Source organism: Oncorhynchus clarkii, chromosome 20, assembly GCF_045791955.1.
Source record: "Oncorhynchus clarkii lewisi isolate Uvic-CL-2024 chromosome 20, UVic_Ocla_1.0, whole genome shotgun sequence".
In the NCBI taxonomy this organism is placed as follows: domain Eukaryota; kingdom Metazoa; phylum Chordata; class Actinopteri; order Salmoniformes; family Salmonidae; genus Oncorhynchus; species Oncorhynchus clarkii.
Window position 1 is genome coordinate 29929328 of NC_092166.1, and position 22726 is coordinate 29952053.

The window sequence follows — 22726 nt, forward strand, 5'->3', positions numbered from 1 at the left end:
TAGTTTCATTATTTGACTTTACTACAGTTGTAAAACACATACATATTTGTAAAACAAGGACTTGAATGAAGGCTGGGTGACGTGTCAATATCTGGCCACTGAAAACAATTTTACATGCAAAGCAGGGCTTCAATCTGCGTCGGGGAAGTTCAGCTTTATAGAGTGATTTCAAATTAAAGGCAATGTTTCCGCTTTAGTGGAGACTGCACTCACTGTAAACGCGGCATATGTCGGCTCAATCGTAAATTAACGTAAATTCTATCAATGAATATAAAGCTTCAGCTTTAGACTGAATCAAGCCTTCAATCATTGAAACGTTGGTTAGTCAAACATGTTTCATTAAGTCATTTGTGCAAAGTAATGAATTCAAAGGGAGATCAAACACAAAAGGACAAGAAGCAGTGGCGCATTAGTCATGGGCCACAGTAGCCTATGTCAAATAAAAGTTACTAATGCACTCAATTTGGGTTGTGAATGGAAGTTGCCATGTCAAACTACAAACTTAAAAGCCATCAAAAGCTGCTGAAACAATGTAGCCTTTTTTAAGACCGGTTTGTGGAATTCAATGTAGCCAGTTTCAAGTAAAGCCGATGTTCCGTGTGCTTAGTTCTACGCTTTTCTTTATTCTCCTTTAAGGACTGACACTACTTGCTCCAGTTATTTAAATTTGCCATTGATCTTTTATTCTCATTCAATTGTTTTCTGACCAAAAGAACCCACTGCATATTATACTACAGGTGAGATTTGTAAAATAATGAACACAAAACATATAAAAGTTTCACGCCTGTACAACAGTGAACAAACATCTATTCGGGGTAAGTCGTGGTCTCAGAAAGTGCAGCTTCCTGTATAGCTGTTAGTATGGCTAGTATGGTAAAAACCTACAGGGAAACTTCAAACAGATTGCCTCACACACACAAGTTGACTAGGATCCCTAGCAAACAGCAGCTAGGCTACAGTCAGTTCCTGAGATCGGCTATGAATGGATGGTGCTTCCCTGTATGACGATGCAAGGGCCAGAGTTAGCTAGTGCCCAAGCCCCTGGCATTGTGATTGGTTGTTAGCTGCTCTATGTTGACAATATTGTTAGTCAACAATCCCTCTTAAAAGGAATGAAAGGCCTGGGCCTCTCCCTACTCTTTACCTTTCTGGCTATAGCTGTGGAACCGTGTTGTGGCTAATGACAACCAACGCATTTCCGTACAACCATATTTTCAGGTCAGTTCTGCTAGACAGGAACAGAACAGCAATGTTCCGAAGCTGTACCGACAGGGCTAGACTTCGGGGCAAGCCAGGACATTTGCGAACATACCATACAAGGATCCACTCTTGCTGAGCACTAGGTGGAATGAGTCTTGTTATTATGGTCAGAGTGAATACAAATAGAATGCTTAGGGGCTATAATACTGGTAGATGCACAGAAGAATGACTTGGCGGCAGAAACTCCTATGTGCAGTACTCCTTCATAGTAAAATAAAACAAGGTAGTCCCAGGTTAACCATTAATGGAGTATTTTTCTTTGTGGATCAAAATACAACAACTTTTAAGCTGACCACCAGGCAAATAAATAAATACAGCAAAATAGTTCACTTCTATCTTCCAAATATGTAAAAAGATATTCTTGCGCACTCAGAAGGCTACCATCTGTGGTTCGGGGCGAGGCAGGTTGTCTGTAGTTCCTTCCAACACCGGTATCTGACGGAATGTTCAGGATTGGAATAGGAGGGCTGCCATTTTGTAAGGAGTGGCCAGGATGGCTGTCAGGTTTCTCGTCGCTTAAGACAAGTTGTTTTTCTGAACTTTTTTGATTTCCTGAAGAAAGAAAGTAGGTTTGAGGATGACATTTTGGAGATGGTGAAAATCAACACTGACATATCTATAAATTATTTACTGACAAATATCTATTAAGTTAAAATGGTGCATATGGCCCAGTCCATCATACCCAGCTCTGTTATGTCGCTACAAACTCACCTCAATAAGGGCGTCTTTCAACTTCCCATAGGCATCGTCGAGATTATCATTGACAACGACAATGTCAAATATGCCAGGTTCCTTGCCTGAAAGATCAGGGGAACCGTTTTAGACAACATCCTTAACGAACTTCTCAACATTTCATTTATAAACATACAACTCTGTTTTAGGTCAAAGTCTCTCCAGAATCAGACTCACTTATCTCCATGTCCACCTGAGCAGCATCTAAACGTTTCTGGAGGCTCTCCTCTGACTCAGTATTTCTGTCCCTTAAACGTTTCTCCTAAAATGCCAAAATGTCAGAGGGAGATCATCATGGGTGGGTTAGCGTTAGATCAGGAGTTATTGGACTTATATAACCAATTGTACACAAGTTAAACAAGACACAAATGACCCTGGTACACCATTTTATAATGCCTCCTGGCTCTCACCAGTATGTTCATGGACGGAGGCTGGATCGAGATGTAGATGGGGTTGAGGTCTGTCGTCTTGACAGCCCTAACGCCCTGCATGTCGATGTCCAGGATGCAGATCAGGTTCTTGTCTTTAACGGCCTGCACCGAGGCCTTGCTCGTCCCGTACATGTTCCCCGAAAACACTGCGCTCTCAATGAACTCCCCTTTGTCGATGCTGGCCTGCATATACTCCCTTGTAACATAATGGTAATCTGAAACAACAATTTTATGTTAAAAAGGTTGGTTATTGAAAGGAATAAAGACACAGGGGACAGCATAGCTTCAACCATCTTTGGGCGACCTAATTTTAAAAAGTGATGCAACAGGAGGATTTGGAGCGTCTATCGTGGAGTTTAAAAACACTACCTACCTTTGCCATTCTCTTCACCAGGACGAGGGCTCCTTGTTGTATCTAAAGGATGAGAGCACACAATTAGATATTTTATTTCTGGAACTGACACCTCCCTGACATTTTACACAGTTAACAGGGGACTGGTGCAGAGCACACTTACGCGAGACGCTGAAGCCAAACACGCCCTCGTACTCCTTGAGCAGGTTCTTGAGCAGCGTGCTCTTCCCAGCCCCTGACGGGCCACTCAGCACCACTGGCCTGGGTCCTGCCATAGCTGGGGGAGAGGAGGAGGAGGAGAGAGAGAGGGTAAGATGAGAGAATCCAACAGTCTGGAATTCCTCACTGCACGGGGTGTGGTGGTTACATTATGTCTTCATGGCATGAGTTATGTAACGAGACAAACGGTTGGAACTGGTGTCACGAGGAGAAACGGCCCGGCGCAGCAGCTGTCATTCTTGAGACTAAAAACATACCTAGGCCTATCCTTTATTCATATGACGAAACTACTAAATCTCTATTTGCCTATATTCAAATAGTGGTGTAATACACCTGGTCTAAACACCACAAATAGGCCCAAGGGCTGAATATGACAAACCAGGTATCCTATAAAAACTGACAAATTGGTGATTCTGTAATACACATCGTAAGCAAGACTAGTAGGACCAAATAACCCCAACAGTGGTTACCACGGCACCCCCATGGAACAATCTAATTGGAGAGCCTAAAATGACTCTGCTGCTTCCGATTGCAAGGCAGAAGAAGTGATTTCAGTACAGCTTTTCAGTCTGGAACGACTGTTTAAAAGCTGCAATATATATATATATGTCACTTTTTGGACAACCCAAACAAATTTGCATAGAAATGTGAGATCTCGGTCATTCTCATTGAAAGCAAGCCTAAGAAGCGGTAAATCTGTTCTACGTGCCGATCTCCTCATCCTCGTAATTGTATCTGTTCTATCACACTTGATACTCGTAAATCGGAAAACCCAGAAGTGCGCTTTAAATGCCGGTAAAAGCCTGTACCTCAAGTGCGCCATCACTCAGAGGGCATTATGTTGCTTCACTCAGTCATTAATACGGTCAGTAATGCACAAGGCTGAGTACTTATTTTTACAGTGTAAAAATAGGAATAAAAGAGAACATTTTAGCAAGGCATTTAAGAAAAAACATGTGTTTGATAAAACACTACACCTATTCAAACAGAGATATCAGAGAGAGGGCAGTTATTACACCCTTGAGGAGATACAGACATGAAATCCTCAACAGTTTGAGCCAAATAAACAAGTTAGGACCAAAACAACATTAGAAAATTCCAATGGAAGTCAGAGGGGCTGAACTCTGATATTACACAGGTACTTAAGGAGTGGGAGAAGGGGTTTGCTAGTTTGTTCTTAGGTACCGAAAATGTGGCATATTTCGAGGAAGATTTTTTTATAAAGACATTTTCCCTGAGAACTAAAATGGAAATCAATGTTAGAACCCACACACGTATGTACAGTTGAAGTCGGAAGTTTACATACACTTAGGTTGGAATCATTAAAACTCGTTTTCAATCACTCCACAAATTTCTTGTTAACAAACTATATTTGGCAAGTTGGTTAGGACATCTATCTACATTATGCATGACACAAGTCATTTTTCCAACAATGTTTTACAGTGAAATAATCTGTCTGTATCACAATTCCAGTGGGTCAGAAGTTTACATACACTAAGTTGACTGCGCTTTTGAACAGCTTGGAAAATTCCAGAAAATGATGTCATGGCTTTAGAAGTGTCTGATAGGCTAATTGACATCATTTGAGTCAATTTGAGGTGTACCTGTGGATGCATTTCAAGGCCTACCTTCAAACTCAGTGCCTCTTTGCTTGACATCATGGGAAGACAGAATTTTTTTTGTAGACCTCCACAGGTCTGATTCAATTTCCAAACGCCTGAAGGTACCGCGTTCATCTGTACAAACAATAGTACACAAGTATAAACACCATGGGACCACTCAGCCGTCATACCGCTCAGGAAAGAGCGGTCTCCAAGAGATGAATATACTTTGGTGCGAAAAGTGCAAATCAATCCCAGAAAAACAGCAAATGACCTTGTGAAGATGCTGGAGGAAACAGGTACAAAAGTATCTATATCCACAGTAAAAGCGAGTCCTATATTGACATAGCATGAAAGGCCGCTCAGCAAGGAAGAAGCCACGGCTCCAAAACCACCATAAAAAAGCAAGACTACGGTTTGAAACTGCACATGGGGACAAAGATCGTACTTTTGGGAGAAATGTCCTCTGGTCTGATGAAACAAATAGAACGGTTTGGCCATGATGACCATCGTTATGTTTGGAGGAAAAAGAGGGACGCTTGCAAGCTGAAGAACACTATCTCAACCGCGAAGCACAAGGGTGGAAGCATCATGTTGTGGGGGTGCTTTGCTGCAGGAGGGACTGGTGCACTTCACAAACTAGATGGCATCATGAGGAGGGACAATTATGTTGATATATTGAAGTAACATCAAGACATCAGTCAGGAAGTTAAAGCTTGGTCGCAAATGGGTCTTCTAAATGGACAATGACCAAGTATACTTCCAAAGTTGTGGCAAAATGACCTAAAGACAACAAAAAGTCAAGGCATTGAAGTGGCCATCACAAAGCCCTGACCTCAATCCAATAGAAAATGTGTGGGCAGAACTGAAAAAGCGTGTGCGAGCAAGGAGGCCTACAAACCCGACTCAGTTACACCAGCTCTGTCAGGAGGAATGGGTCAAAACTCACCCGAAACATTTGACCCAAGTTAAACAATTTAAAAGGCAATACTACCAAATACTAAATTGAGTGTATGTACACTTCTGACCCACTGGGAATGTGATGAAACAAATAAAAGCCAGAATAAAATCACTTTACTATTATTCTGACATTTCACATTCTTAAAATAAAGTGGTGATCCTAACTGACCTAAAACATGGAATTTGACTAGGATTAAATGTCAGGAATTGTGAAAAACTGAGTTTAAATGTATCCGGCTAAGGTGTGTGTACAGTTGAAATACACACACGAGGAGCTGTCTGTGGCAGAAGTTAAGGTGACTGACGCAGCAAACAATGGGAAAGCGTTTGGCATTGATAAACTGCCTAATGAGGTTTTAAATCTCCTTAATTAATTGATGTCATATATGATTTGCTACACATTTGTTTTGAGTACAGTATATTGTCATCTACTTGATATAGTGAATCCCATTCCCAAATCTTCAAAAAAGACCAGAGTGCCACTGAATTATAGGGGCATAAGTTGGAGTACGGTTTATAAATTATATTCATTCATTCTCAACCAATAGGCTAATGACCTTTTAGGAGGATCAAAACATTCTGGTGGAAGAACAAAATGTTTTTTTGTGAATCCAGAGCCTGTATAGATCATATCTTCTCCATCGGTACAATAATAATAATAAATAGATTACACAAAGACTACTTTTGCATGTTTCATTGATTTCGCAAATAGGGATCTTTTAGCCCATAATTTGTTAAAGACGGGTTGATGTTATCACGCAATCCAGTCTCTTTACAAAGTACCAATTGCTTGTGTGCTTGTTAATGAATATCGTACAGATTGGTTTCCCACACCCTCGGGTGTAAAACAAGGAGACGCCTTATCACCGACTTTGTTTGCTATGTTTAGTAATGATTTGGCAAAATAAATGCGACAGTTAAATATTGGGAGTAAGACATGATGAAAAGCTAAGTATCGTTTTATATGCTGATATTATTTTGATGGCAGAAACTGAACAAGACCTGAAGAACATGTTATTATGTGCAGTCAATGTGTAAAGAAATAATACAAAATAAAAATGGAGACTCATGATCAACCAGACAAAAACACGGAATGCATTTTAGAAAACCAGGTACTGAGAAGTGTTTCAGTTTTTTTGGTGTAAACATTCTTGAGTTTACTAGAAATAATAAATATTTTGGGTCTTTTGATTGATGAACATATTACCTTTCTATACGGATCATCTGTTGTGACCTTGAAGAAATAGAGAACAATACCCATTTTACCCTCTATTTCTTCAAGTTACATAGCCCTTCCTACCACGATAAACAATAGCTCTTATTCCAGAAAGCACACCAGATATACCTGGCATTGTGTGGCTGAGTGATGAGGAGAACCTGAAATGTTTGTCCATTGTGCATTTGTTTGAGGAATATTTAGATAAAGCCTGAAATAAAATAAAAAGCGCTGCCTATAATTAAATTGTAAAAATATTTAGCGTCTATGTAGTCAATGGTACGTGTGTATAGGCTCGTCTCCCATATGAATCTTCTCTTTGTACTAGACTGGGTTCAAAAGCCTTCCATTTTTCTGTATATAGTGATACATTTATTGTTTGGGTAAAAGTAAAAAAGGTTATGTATTGATTTTTGCATTTACATTTTTTCACTCTTTATGCGATGCAGAAAACATTACATTATCACCACGTGAATTAATGTATTGTTTGTTTATGTGTCAATTAAACCCATAAGGGATGAGTTGCCAATTGGCGATTTGACAAAAAAATAATTCATACAAAATAAAAATAATTCACACACATTGTTAAACAACCCCATCAGACGACAATGCACAATTTACTTAATTAGTCCTATTCAATTATCAACAAGATCGGCAAGATTGGCTATTTATGAGCCGGATGCATGGCTGGCTACTTGCCTACATTTATTCCAGACAGAGACTTTGATGAAAGGCAAATTCGCTTGACTCATATATTGTTTCACTTACAAGAGCAACATTTCTCTCCTGACACTTGTAAATCAAGATAAACAATATACATTTGTCATTTTCAGTGGCGACCCATCATGCAGGACTGGTGGGTTAGAGCCCCACTTATTTTGAACCCCACCTGTTTAGCTAATAAAAAATATATTTTGTTAGGGCCATATAAAACATTGGTCACCCGTTTTATAATTGTATATATATTTTTTTACATGTTATTTTGGCATTAATACATGTAAAGTAAACATTTTTTTCAAATCAATAAAACGCATACAAACATGGTCTCTGTTCTCCTTTCTTAAAAGGCAGCTGCAAAATGCATGTGTTTCAGCCTAGCTCAGTGATTTCTGTGGTGGTGCGGCAGCCAGCGAAAAATACAGAGCGTAGGGGTTGGTAATATTCTCTCGTGCCATGATTGGCTCATTGTTCTGTCACTCATGGGGACACTACGTCACCGCAAAATCTACAGGAAGAGCTCGTAAATCCAAGCCTCTTGGGTGTTGCCATAGAGTTACATTAGAAGTGCCCATCCAAGAACGCTCAAGGTCATTGTCCACAGAAAAAATGACATTAAATCACGTTAGATCTACAGCAACTTTGATTGGACAACATACTTTCAAAATCTTAGCTAGCAGTCATCATGAACCAAGTCAACAATCTACTGGCAAACCCTTGTCATATGAAGAGAAATTATAGATAAAATGTATTGTGCTCGTCGGCCATAAACATTACACAACAAGTTGGAATCAGTGGTTAACTGCAAGCGTTGCAAACCAAATCACTAGCCTGTTATTCAGTGGAGTGGGTGTGTGGTCCAAGTCTGGGTTTACGGGTCATTTTCCAAGCATAAAAGGATAAACATTAATTGAGCCATAAAAAAAGGTTGAATATTGGCCATGCTATCAATCCAGAATGACTTCGGCACAGTTCAAAACTGGAAACTCGGAATCTCAGACTTCAGTGAGTTCAAGGCAACTGGAAAGTCCGAAGAAGAAGAAAAAAGAAGATCAAACTGGGAAAATATATTTTGAACGGTCGGGAACCCAGGCCTCTTTCTAGAGCTCTGATGACCTGAAGATCACTGATGTCATGATTCAACCTTGTTCCCCCCCCCACAGAGTACCCAGTTGTCTGATAGCCCAATAAATCCAGATAATGCCAGACTTCAATGAGATTTGCCACAAAGGACCGACGCATCACCTTCCTGTTCAAGTGAGCACAGCACAACAACGTGAGTCTAAAAAATGTCTTGTATGCTGCAATATGCCAGGGAGATATGTATACTGTAGCTAAGAAAGTAGATTAATTGAAATGGTCTTTTCCACTCGACGTCCCCTTATGCCATAGTTTGTACATCTCGATTGTCAGTAGAAACCACATTTGTTTAGGCAAGTCAGCAATATCAGCTGTTTTTTTTAAGGCAGTACATGAACTGTTTCACTGCCAGACAAGGCGCCGCTGAAGAAAAAAACTCTGCTGTTGGGACAACTTTAAGTAGGCCCTAACAGTTTGTGGGCACAGTTATAGTGTAATAAATGTATTATTTAGTGTTGTGTCTTGTCTAGTGGCTTTGCTGGCATGTATATAAAAAAAATAGAGGTGTTTGCCTCACCAACATTTAAATGCTAAAAATTGCCAATGGTCTTTTTTCCCTCTCCGAATGACATGTCCTAAAAATGCCTATGCGAGAATAAATAATAGCAAGCAAGCATGGGCTTTGATCACGACATAATGGCAGACGTCGTCAGCAGTTGAATAATTATATGGACAGACAAGGTAGGCCTACCAAACAACGCCAAGTAGACAGACAAAAACAACCATAGTCGTCTGGAAATAACTAAATTGAACAATGACTAGCTACAGATCGTACACGATGTTAGAAGATAAAACTTGTGCACGGAGACGAGTGAGTGAAACTGAGCTGCGCGTTGCAGCATCCAATCGTTGCAGCAGGCTCAATCGATACCCCGCCCGTTTCTTTACAGACAGAATAACTAGCCAATAGTTGTTTAGAGCACGCAGCTCTTTACACAGTTTGAGTGAGAGCGAGAAATGCTGGCAGCTGAAAATAGTTTCACGATCAGTTAAATTACAAAAAATAATAATACTCGTGTCAAAATCTTATTCGGAAAATTCTCCATATCAGTTATGATACTAATTTTGTCCGAGTACTCAGCCCAACCCTAATTACTATACTTCCCGTTCTTACGGTTAGTTTTTGCATATTTTACTTTCGGTTTTGAACACCAGATTCAAACAGCTGAAAATACACAACAAAAAAAAAGAGTTATGGAAGATGCGGTTTCGTTGGCACAATTACTCTAATCTCTACATAATGACTGCCTGTTTAGTCTCAAACTGAAATTAAGCAAACTATTTAGTTGTTAACCATATTGGCTAAAGTCGCTCTTCCTCCTTACCTTTGGTCACCGTCAGTAGACTTGTGAGTGAGGGAGCTGGCTGAGCAGCAGGATGTGTGAGAACAGAATAGGAAAGTGAATTGAGCAACACGATTATATGCTGAAGCCTGGGGCCAGTCAAATGTGGTGTTTGTGGTAGCAGACTGTATGAACGCACGCGCAAACATAGTGAAACCAAATCGTTGATCCCTCCAATCACCTCTCAGCACACAGTTTAAACCCTGGCCATCAGTTTGTGACATACCTGAAAGAAGGCAATCCCTAGGTTGTCTGTAGGACAGGGGTGTCAAACAAACGAACCTGGGCCATTATTTGAGTGCATTCAGAAAGTATTCAGACCCCTTGACTTTTCCCACATTTTGTTACAATACAGCCTTATTTTAAAATTGGTTAAATTTTTGTTGAAATCTGATTGTGTCGAATTAAAATAATTATCAAAAAACAATTGGCTGTAGGGCAAACTATTTTTCAAGGGAAGTGGGTGACAACTGTCAGCCCTCAACAAACTGTTAAAATCAGTAGGTTTCCTGTAAAGATCAGTGTATAGAACATTATTTTCACACAAGATCAGAAGATCAAGAAAACGGATTTGACGTATATCAGATTGCATAGTAAATCTCAAATGTTCAGAACAGGAGTTAAGAAAAACGCAAAACAGCTCCAGGCGTTGTAAAGTCAGTGTCCTGTTTGCAAAATCCCAACGCAGTGTCAAACTACACAGTATCTACTGTATACATCTGTTAGTCTCACTGGGTGTACGAACAGGAGCACATTCAACAATATTAACACAGCTATTCTTATCTACTGTATACATCGGTTAGTCTCACTGGGTGTACGAACAGGAGCACATTCAACAATATTACCACAGCTATTCTTATCTACTGTATACATCTGTTAGTCTCACTGGGTGTACGAACAGGAGCACATTCAACAATATTACCACAGCTATTCTTATCTACTGTATACATCGGTTAGTCTCACTGGGTGTACGAACAGGAGCACATTCAACAATATTACCACAGCTATTCTTATCTACTGTATACATCGGTTAGTCTCACTGGGTGTACGAACAGGAGCACATTCAACAATATTACCACAGCTATTCTTATCTACTGTATACATCGGTTAGTCTCACTGGGTGTACGAACAGGAGCACATTCAACAATATTACCACAGCTATTCTTATCTACTGTATACATCGGTTAGTCTCACTGGGTGTACGAACAGGAGCACATTCAACAATATTAACACAGCTATTCTTATCTACTGTATACATCGGTTAGTCTCACTGGGTGTACGAACAGGAGCACATTCAACAATATTAACACAGCTATTCTTATCTACTGTATACATCGGTTAGTCTCACTGGGTGTACGAACAGGAGCACATTCAACAATATTAACACAGCTGGAGCTGTTTTGCGTCACCCCTCCATAGAACAAAAATATCATCAATATACCGTTTCCAAATAATACGATTTTTTTGTTGTTGAGAGGATTGAAAATACTGTTTCTCCATGTAACCCACATACAAATTAGCATAGTTAGCATAGTTAGGAGCCATGGGGGATCCCATAGCAGTACCCTTCGTGTGAATAAACAAATCATTTACAAACACAAAGTAGTTGTGTGTGAGTACTATTTCAGCCAATGTTATAATGCAGGGACTGGAAGGTAGTTCATTAGGGTCACGTTGCAGAAGAACATTTTCCATAGCTTCAATACCGCCCTCGTGTGCAATATTTGTGTATAACGACTCAACATCAAAAGTAACTAACAAGGTATTCTCAGGGAGAGGATCAAGAGATTCAATGATAGAGATCATACTGCTGGTGTCCTTTACAAAGGAGGGGAGCTGTTCTGCGAATGGTCTAATAGAAAAGTAAACAAAAAGTAGATAGAGGGGCCGTTACTGCATCAATGCCCGCTACAATAGGGCACCCTGGAGGTTTTGTAACATTCTTGTGTAATTTCGTATAGTATAGAACGTGGCAATTTTAGGGTGTTGAATAGCCAAAAAGTCATGTTCTTTTTTGGTTATCTGACCAGAACTTAAAATACCCTTCTAGGACAGTAAAGATAGTATTCTGAAATTGGAAAGTGGGGTCACTTCTGAGTTTCTTGTAAAAGGTGTTAAGTAGCTGTCCATGACACTCATTTATATAAACTGTCCTTTCCCTGAGTACAACCTTGCTTTAAGGAAGCCGGCAACCCTTTTTTCTATTGATTCTTGAAACATAGCAAGAATGAAAGGAATCAGTTTATCATCATTGAATGCTTTATAAATCTCGCTTATTAAACCATCATTTCCAGGGGACCTATTGTCCTTAAGCCTTTTAATAGTCTTCTCAATTTCAGATAACTCAAAAATCATTATCTATCTTCTTAGCAATGTTTGCTACATTGTCTAAGAAAAGATTCATATTGGGAGGTTGACTGGGCTGATGTTGCCCAGTTCTATCAGAATCTTTATACATGCTGAGAGATTTATTTTGGATTTTCCTTGGGAGTATTATTTATCGTTAATTTACATATGGAAGTCTTTTCGCCTGCCCTTTTTTCTAAATTAAGGAAATATTTTGTATTTTTCTCTCCCTCTTGATCTTACAAACGCTCCCCGGGCCTTTTCCTCATAGACACAGTCTAACTGCATTTGCAATGAAGATAGTTCAGTTGTTTTAATCCATTATTCCCTTTATGATGTCATATTCTTTCTCTTGACACGAGCAATTCATTTCCCCATTGAAATAGCCAAAAACCTTATATCAAATTTCATTAGTTGTTAACACACTGTGTTAACAACCCTCCAGGCAAGCTTCAATGCCATACAACTCTCCTTCCTTGGCCTCCAATTGCTCTTAAATACAAGTAAAACTAAATGCATGCTCTTCAACCGATCTCTACCTGCACCTACCCGCCTGTCCAACATCACTACTCTGGACGGCTCTGACTTAGAATACGTGGACAACTACAAATACTTAGGTGTCTGGTTAGACTGTAAACTCTCCTTCCAGACCCATATCAAACATCTCCAATCCAAAGTTAAATCTAGAATTGGCTTCCTATTTCGCAACAAAGCATCCTTCACTCATGCTGCCAAACATACCCTTGTAAAACTGACCATCCTACCAATCCTCGACTTTGGCGATGTCATTTACAAAATAGCCTCCAATACCCTACTCAACAAATTGGATGCAGTCTATCATAGTGCAATCCGTTTTGTCACCAAAGCCCCATATACTACCCACCATTGCGACCTGTACGCTCTCGTTGGCTGGCCCTCGCTTCATACTCGTCGCCAAACCCACTGGCTCCATGTCATCTACAAGACCCTGCTAGGTAAAGTCCCCCCTCATCTCAGCTCGCTGGTCACCATAGCATCTCCCACCTGTAGCACACGCTCCAGCAGGTATATCTCTCTAGTCACCCCCAAAACCAATTCTTTCTTTGGCCGCCTCTCCTTCCAGTTCTCTGCTGCCAATGACTGGAACGAACTACAAAAATCTCTGAAACTGGAAACACTTATCTCCCTCACTAGCTTTAAGCACCAACTGTCAGAGCAGCTCACAGATTACTGCACCTGTACATAGCCCACCTATAATTTAGCCCAAACAACTACCTCTTTCCCTACTGTATTTAATGTATTTATTTATTTTGCTCCTTTGCACCCCATTATTTGTATTTCTACTTTGCACATTCTTCCACTGCAAATCTACCATTCCAGTGTTTTACTTGCTATATTGTATTTACTTTGCCACCATGGCCTTTTTTGCCTTCACCTCCCTTATCTCACCTCATTTGCTCACATCGTATATAGACTTGTTTATGCTGTACTATTGACTGTATGTTTGTTTTACTCCATGTGTAACTCTGTGTCGTTGTGTGTGTCGAACTGCTTTGCTTTATCTTGGCCAGGTCGCAATTGTAAATGAGAACTTGTTCTCAACTTGCCTACCTGGTTAAATAAAGGTGAAATAAATAAGTAAAAAATAGCTCCCAGTAACTTCCAAACATATTTTTAACACAGGCACAATTCCAGTATTTATCAATAATTCCTGCTACTTCCTTCTTAAATACTTAATTCTCTAGAGTCTTGTTCATTTTCCAGTAACAAACTTTTTTTGTTGACAAACCATGCATATTTATCGAGATCCCTTTGTGGTCTGTTAAAAAAAAATCTATGGTTCAATTAAGACTGTATCAACCTTGTCAGCCATATCTTCAGAAATCAATACGGGATTGTATAGATAAATCTTTGATACCCAATATAAACATAAGATTATCTGGGTTCAGTGTCTCCAAATATCTAGAACACCTCTGACCTTAGACATATTCCTTATCTCACAAACATAATTGCTATCCTTAGGAGGCTATCAAGATTATCATGTGATACTGTATTAAAATCTCCACACCATATTACTTTGGCCAATGGGAATGTAGACAATTTTACTTATTTTCCTCTCAATGTCTCTAAATAAAGTACAGTTACTTGACCTGTTATGGGAAGCATAAATATTTACAACAATGAATTGAACGTGGTTGACATCTACCAATGGTATAATCCATCTCCCTGTATTATCTGCTTCATGACTCAATACATGACCCTTAAAGTTGCCTTTTAAAATAGCGACACCTGCTGACCGATTCGTACCAAATATCATTCCTCCATTGACACTTCCAAAACGCAGTATCTGTGGAACAGGCATGAGTTTCTTGAATGAAATAAAAGTCGTCACTCTTACAATACAAAAATAAAGATTTCCTATTCAAAATGTTAAATTCCCCTGGCATTAATAGAAAAAACAGAAATGGACATTTAATATCACAATGACTATATGAAGAATATTAAACTTGTATACTTTCACATTAAAATCGGGTTCTCACAAAAAGAAAAGTCCTTTGCACCACACAAGTGGTTGACCTAAATTATATATCACACAAATTGCAAATAACATTGTACCATAGATTGGTAAAACAAATAGCCACCAAGCTAACATTAAGTGTCAGTGTGAATTTCCATGCCCCCCCCCCCAAAAAAATATATATACATAAAAAAAAGTTTGGCTCACAAATAATGCTCTTTCCCCAAGAAATATGTTTATCAGATACAAATAAAACTAATTCCTGCACAACTCACTTGATAAATCCATCAGTCAACAAGCTAGGCGTCAGCATGAATTTCCCTTCCATTACCAAAAGCCTTGGCTCCCGCAAAGTATGCACTTTCCCTTCCTTGCTCTCTCGATCGTTGGCCAGACGATTCCGAGCTTCTTTATCAAATGCTGTCAGATCCTCCTTGAACCTCAGGTTGTTCTTTTTTAAATAATAATTTTTCTTTGCACTTTTCAATGTCATATCCCTCGCTGTCCTGGAGATAAATCTCATGATCACTGGTCGTGGTGGCTGGTTGTTTTCCCCATCTCTCAGCCTACCCAGGCGGTGCACTACATCCAGAGAACCTGCAACAACATTTCGCTCCTCCCCCGGGACCATTGCCCTGTCTTTCACGCCTGCCTTGATGTTCTCGTCAGATTTTTCTGCTATTCCATAAATTAGAAAATTCCATCTCCAACTATACCGGTCATTCTCGTTTACCTTTGACTCCATTTCAGTGAGTTTCTTCTCCTGCTTTGCAACCTGAGTTTTCAATGTTGTGTTCTGCTGCTTCAGAGTTTTTACTTCCTGAGCATTGAAATCAATTGATTTCTTCAGGTTAACGATACTGACAGTGTTCTTTTTCGCCACATCCATGATGTCATCTGCGCTCTCTTTGATTTTAGCCGTGAGGATGCGGACGATGTTGTCCTGTAGCTGGCTCATTGATGGTTCACTTCTCAGCTTCTTTGGAAGTTGCTCCTTGGTTGGGGTATTTGGGTATGAATCCCATTCACCCCCCTCCCTTTTTTTTTTTTTTTTACACTTAACTACACACGCTGAAACTTTGATAGCTAGCTTGTTAGTTGGAAATTGTCAAAACTATATTTCCATGGTTTGATTACAAAATTATTCAAAATAGCTACATTGTATGGATAGATATCATTTTTGTGAAAAAACAAATTGCAACTGCAGTCTAAAACTATCAACTTTGTGAGAAAAGCCTAAAATTGTTCCTCAGCTAGAAATGTTACACCCTCTCATGCCATCTTGAGCACCCCCCTTTGCAGGCTCTTGGTATTCTCTCAATTCGCTTCATGAGGTAATCACCTGGAATGCATTTTAATTAACAGGCATGCCTTGTGAAAAGTTAATTTGTGGAATTTCTTTCCTTCTTAATGCGTTTGAGCCATTCAGTTGTCTTGTGACAAGGTGTGTGTGTGTGGGGGGGGGGGGGGGGGGGGGTAGTATACAGAAGATAGCCATATTGGGTAAAATACCAAGTCCATATTATGGCAAGAACAGCTCAAATAAGCAGAGAGAAATAACAGTCCATCATTACTTTAGACATGGAGGTCAGTCAATCCAGAAAATGTCAAGAACTTAAGGTTTCCTCAAGTACAGTCGCAAATACCATCAAGCGCTATGATGAAATGGTCTCATGTGGACCACCACAGGAAAGGGAGACCCAGAGTTACCTCTGCTGCAGGGGATAAGTTCATTAGACTTACCAGCCTCATAAATTGCTGACACCTCAACATCAAATGTTCAGAGGAGACTGCGTGAATCAGTCCTTCATAGTTGAATTGCTGCAAAGAAACCACTACCAAAGTACACCAATAAGAAGCAGACTTGCTTGGGTCGTGAAACACGAGAAATGGACATTAGACCTGTGGAAATCAATCCTTTGGTCTGATGAGTCCAAATTTGAGATTTTTGGACAAAACCTGAGAAAAATCCATTCAGGAAGTAGGATTTTTTTTGTTTGAAGTTTTCTATTCAATGCCATTACAGTATCCATTGACTTAGGACTCAAAATGCAGTTCCTATGCCTTCCACTAGATGTCAACCGTCTTTATAAATGGTTTCAGGCTTGTATTCTGAAAAATGAGGGAGTAAGAGCAGTCTGAATGAGTGGACCCTGCCGGGTCACAGAGCTTTTTCATGCGCGTGACCAGAGTGCCTTTCTGGTTTACCTTTTATATTGACAACGTTATTGTACGGTTGAAATATTATAGATTATTTAGGCAAAAACAACCTGAGGATTGAATATAAACATCGTTTGACATGTTTCTATGAACTTTACAGAAACAATTTTGATTTTTTTTGTCTGCCTGTTGTGACTGTTTGAGCCTGTGGATTACTGAAGAAAATGTGAACAAAACGGAGGTTTTCGGATATAAAGAGAGACTTTATCGAACAAAAGGAACATCTATTGAATAAATGAATGTGTTCTGAGTGCCACAATATGAAGATTATCAAAGGGATGAATTTTCTCTCCATTTCTAACTTGTGTAACCCTTGTACTTGGCTGGTTACTGTTTGTAATGATTTGTCTGCTGGGCTATGTTCTCAAATAATTGTAAGGTATGCTTTCGCCGTAAAGCATTTTGAAAATCTGACACCGTGGATGGATTCACAAGAAGTTAATCTTTAAATCAATGCTAAATAGTTGTATCTGTTCTGAATTTTTATAATGAGTATTTCTGTATTTGGAGCTCTGCAACCTCACTGGATGTTGGCCAGGTGGGACGCTAGCGTCCCACACACCCCAGAGAGGTTAACACTTTTTTATTTTCATAGTTTTTATAGTTTTTATACCTCATAGTTTTTATGTGTACTATACTACAATGTAGGAAATAGTAAATAAAGAAAAACCTTGAATGAGTAGGTGTTCTAAAACATTTTCCTGGTAGTGTGTGCGTGCGTATACAGTGCCTTGCAAAAGTATTCACCCCCTTGGCATTTTTCCTATTTTGTTGCATTACAACCTGTAATTGACATGGATTTTTATTTGGATTTCATGTAATGGACATAAAAATAGTCCAAATTGGCCAAGTGAAAAAAAAAGATACAAAAGTGGTGCGTGCATATCTATTCACCCACTTTGCTATGAAGCCCCTAAATAAGATCTGGTGCAACCAATTACTATCAGAAGTCACATAATTAGTTAAATAAAGTCCACCTGTGTGCAATCGAAGTGTCACATGATCTCAGTATATATATACACACACACACCGAAAGGCCGCCTAGTCTGCAACACCACTAACTAAGCAAGGGGCACCACCAAGCAAGCGGCACTATGAAGACCAAGGAGCTCTCCAAACAGGTCAGGGATAAAGTTGTGGATAAGTATAGATCGGGGTTGAGTTATAAAAAAAAATATCCGAAACATTGAATATCCCACGGAGCACCATTAAATCCATTATTAAAAATAATGGAAATAATATGGCACCACAACAAACCTGCCAAGAGAGGGCCACCCACCAAAACTCGCGGACCAGGCAAGAAGGGCATTAATCAGACGCAACAAAGACACCAAATATATCCCTGAAGGAGCTGCAAAGCTCCACAGCGGAGATTGGAGAATCTGTCCATAGGACCACTTTAAGCCGTACACTCCACAGAGCTGGGCTTTACGGAAGAGTGGCCAGAAAAAAGCCATTGCTTAAAGAACAAAATAAGCAAACACTTTGTGTACACCAAACAGGCATGTGGGAGACTCCCCAAACATATGGAAGAAGGTATTCTGGTCAGATGAGACTAAAATTGAGCTTTTGGGCCATCAAGGAAAACGCTATGTCTGGCGCAAACCCAACATCTCTCATCACCATCCCCACAGTGAAGCATGGTGGTGGCAGCATCATGCTGTGGGGATGTTTTTCCATCAGCAGGGACTGGGAAACTGGTCAGAATGGAAGGAATGATGGATGGCGCTAAATACAGGGAAATTCTTGAGGGAAACCTGTGTCTTTCAGAGATTTGAGACGGAGGTTCGCCTTCTAGCAGGACAATGACCTTAAGCATACTGCTAAAGCAACACTTGAGTGGTTTAAGGGGAAACATTTAAATGTCTTGGAATGGCCTAGTCAAAGCCCAGACCTCAATCCAATTGAGAATCTGTGGTATGACTTAAAGATTGCTGTACACCAGCGGAACCCATCCAATTTGAAGGAGCAGTTTTGCCTTGAAGATCGGGCAAAAATCCAAGTGGCTAGATGTGCCAAGCTTATGGAGACATACCCCAAGAGACTTGCAGCTGTAATTACTGAAAAATGTGGCTCTACAAAGTATTGAAGTAGTTCTGTTTATTTCTTGATTGTTTCACAATAAAACATATTTTGCATCTTCAAAGTGGTATGCATGTTGTGTAAATCAAATGATACAAACCCCCAAAATCAATTTTATTTCCAGGTTGTAAGGCAACAAAATAAGAAAAATGCCAAGGGGGTGAATACTTTCGCAAGCCACGGATTGCATCCCATATATATATATATATATATATATATGGGATGCAATATATAACCGTACCGTTACCGTGTCCCACAAACCGTGATGCATACCGAACTGTGGGCCCACTATAGAACAAAAGCAGAAAAATAATTAGCGCACAAACCATTCTCTGTCGTGGATGATGTTGGCTTTTGCCGACTGGTCGAGCCCCGGTACACACTGCCAAGTAGGCGCTATTTTTCAGATGTTGCCCTACTGGAGTTACACATTGTTGAAGCGCACATCTATGAGCTACTTGCTATGGGCGTCACTGCTATTAGCTTCATGACTGACATTTGGACCAGCGATGTCAGCCCCATGAGTCTGACAGCAGTGGGTCGACGAGGACTTCGTACTGAGGAAAGCCGTAGCGCATGCTCAAGAATGTGCTGGTTTTCATACCGCTGCTGCCATTTCAAATGGCATTTGAGAACATGTTTGAAACATGAACACACACCTAGCGCCATTTGAACAACTGACTCAAGAAATAAGCCAATCAACTTTATCTGCAGCAGACACGATACCCTCTGTCGTGGCATTGAAACGCCTTCAAAACTGCCGACAGACCGTGGGGTTAAAACTTGCAAAAGTACTCGAGGCTGTGAACAAGCAATTCAGTGGCATTCTCTCTGAGCCTCTACTGTGTTGCCACTATGCTCGATGCTAGGTACAAGGACCGCTACTTGGATGCAGACAAGAAACAGGGTTTACGTGAAATGGTAGACACAGCTGGACAAGATGGAAATGGTCACAGTGACAATGACGCACCGAGGAAGAGGCCACGGACAGACAGAGCTGAAACTTCACTGCTTGAAATGTATGATGAAATCCTGGTTGAGACTGAACAATGAAACAGCACAGCAAGTAAGCAAAATAAAAATGTTTTGATTATGTTTTACTGGTAATGGAGACATACGTAAATGCCAACAAAATAACTTTTTGGTCAGTGTGTTTCAACTATTTAACTGTACTAGAATGCTTAAAAGGCCACAATTGTTAAATAATCGGTTATCGGTATATATTTTTTGGGGGGGGCATGGAAAATATCGGATATCGGCCAAAAATGTCATATCTGTGCATCCCTAACACATTCCAAAAGAATTGGGTCTACAACATCACCATACATAGGATGAGCCTATAAGATTTCCGTAACACCTCGAGGCACCACTTTTCAAATGTGACAGAAAACAAGGGGTGCATGCGAGTTGACTACAGGCATGGGATAAAGCTAATTCAAAAGGTTACAGGAAACCGTCTGCATGCCATTACAGATTTGGCATTAGGTTTACTAAGACAGTTGGCCCTTATATGCATTCCACTGTTCCACAGCATGTGATCGGTCCTTGCCAAACAGTGACCAACCTTTCATCATGTAAAATCAGTTGGCTCTTAATTTCATTAGGCTACTGATTAGTAGTTAATGCAGTCAGCAATATGAACAAAGTGTTCAGTCACGTAAGATAGCCTACACATGTGGAATCTATACATTTTTTATTTATTTTTTACATTTAACTAGCCATGTCAGTTAAGGACAAATTCTTATTTACAATGACGGTCTACCAGGGAATAGTGGGTTAACTAACTGCCTTCAGGGGCAGAACGACAGATCTGCGTTTACAAAATGTCCTTGTCCTTGTTGTTACCTTGTCAGCTCGGGGATTCAATCCAGCAACCTTTTGGTTACTGGCCCAACACTCTAACCACTAGCCTACCTGCCGCCCCCAAAAAAGGGAGGTGTCATAGAATTACAACATTATGTTAATCACATTACTTATATATTAGAATGTATTCCTATATTAGTACATTCACCCGGTCTGTTTTTCTGAGGGCAAACAGAAGTGGGTTCTTAGAACTATCATGTGTTTGTTAACGCTGACAGTAGATTTACGATGGCTTGGTGATAACCTAAAGACTGCATTCCATTCTATGATTAGTGTGTGTGCCTGTCTGTTGGTGCCAGGGAGACCCAATCTCCAGTTTATTTATCCCATATGGAAGATGAACACTGGACTTAATCATTTGAGGGAATGACCTCGTGTCCTTGGTTACATTACTATTTCTGTATAACAAAGCAGTAAATTAACTAGAGACAGATATTTGGCGGCATGTAAATCTTGATGTTTGTTACATGAGATCACAATGTACCTTTTTGTATCATTTCTATATCGGTTCTTCGTCACAAGGACTCAGGAACAGTATAAAGTTGTAACCTAACCCTGTTTGTTTGGGCTTGAAGTCTACACCATTGGGTGACCGTTAACACTCCATTACTGCAGTAATAAATAAAGTTAAATTGTTTTGAAGACATCCAAAAGTCTCTCTCATTTGATTAGAATAATTCCACCACAGAGGATATGCTTAACTTTAAAACCAGGGGTGAAATTATATGTAATTTTTTCCCAGTACAGGGTACTTCCTATGTGTGCTCGTGCTTTTATTTAAACATTTTATGGGCCTAATAGAATTACATATAGAATCTCTAATTCAATAGGATCGCTATGGGCCTAATAGTCTAGATTTGTTGTTTAACTTTTAAAATGTATTAGCCTACCTTTTAATGTGTCAAACACAACCAGTCATGATGTTTTCATCTGATAGTCAAACAGTTACTTCAAAAGGCTCATGTAGACTACCTGCACACATTACTCAGGGACGGCGGGATTTCGGGGGGGGATAGTTTAAGCCTCATCTAGATTTGTTTCCGCTTATAAATGTATTGCATTTGGTAGGCAATTTTTTTATCAACTTGTCTATAATTAGATATATTCAGCTTATCTGCTGTCATTACTTGATGCTCGTCTAGAACAGGGTTTTCCAAACTCGGTCCTGGGGCCCCCGGGAGTCACGTTAAATGCAGAATTCTGCGTTTTTCATGCAGAAAAAAAAAGAACGCATAAGATATCTTGCTGCATTTTGTAAACGCAGATTTAAAAAAAAAAAAAAAAAGCTTCTTATTGTCATTTCTGCTCAGCGTCAGACTAATGTTGTGCTTCAGTTATACTTCTCCACTTGGATGAGAAGTCACAAACTGGCATTCTATCATCAGACAGCACTGACTGATATGTAGCTACTTTTCTCAGTGTTTCTCAGGTAACATTAACTTAGAAACTGTAGTTGGTTACATTCTTTCTATGATAAACATTAGAAATATGATGGCAATGCAAACAAATGCATTGCTTTTTCATTGTAAGCTCATTTACTTGTGTGGCTGTTAGCCAAATAGCATTGCACTTCTGTTTTCATGAAAATGTAATTATTTTCTGCCGAACGTGTTGTATTTTCTGTTAAGGAAAAAATACATGCAAAGTGGTTTCAAATGAAGGTCTACATTTTGAAAATGCTAATTTCTGAACTCCTAACACTACACAGCTGATTAAAATCCTCAAAGCTTGATGATGAGACGGTTAT

At 39.7% G+C, this 22726-nt stretch overlaps 1 protein-coding gene across 3 annotated transcripts in view; it reads right to left on the reverse strand.

The window, feature by feature from the left end:
- Positions 1 to 22726, reverse strand: part of LOC139376192 (guanylate kinase 1a) — a 24976-nt gene continuing 2250 nt past the window's right edge. For 2 of the 3 annotated variants that reach the window (XM_071118476.1, XM_071118475.1), the window contains exons 2-7: positions 2939 to 3052; positions 2797 to 2838; positions 2403 to 2638; positions 2170 to 2254; positions 1972 to 2057; positions 1 to 1812 (exon numbers count right to left, since the gene is read on the reverse strand). In XM_071118476.1, the coding sequence (XP_070974577.1) occupies positions 1777 to 1812; positions 1972 to 2057; positions 2170 to 2254; positions 2403 to 2638; positions 2797 to 2838; positions 2939 to 3052 (599 nt within the window). In that variant the 3' untranslated portion in view covers positions 1 to 1776. Of the gene's footprint in view, positions 1813 to 1971; positions 2058 to 2169; positions 2255 to 2402; positions 2639 to 2796; positions 2839 to 2938; positions 3053 to 9953; positions 10031 to 22726 lie in introns of those variants that run through there. The other variant, XM_071118478.1, reaches the window with a different exon arrangement.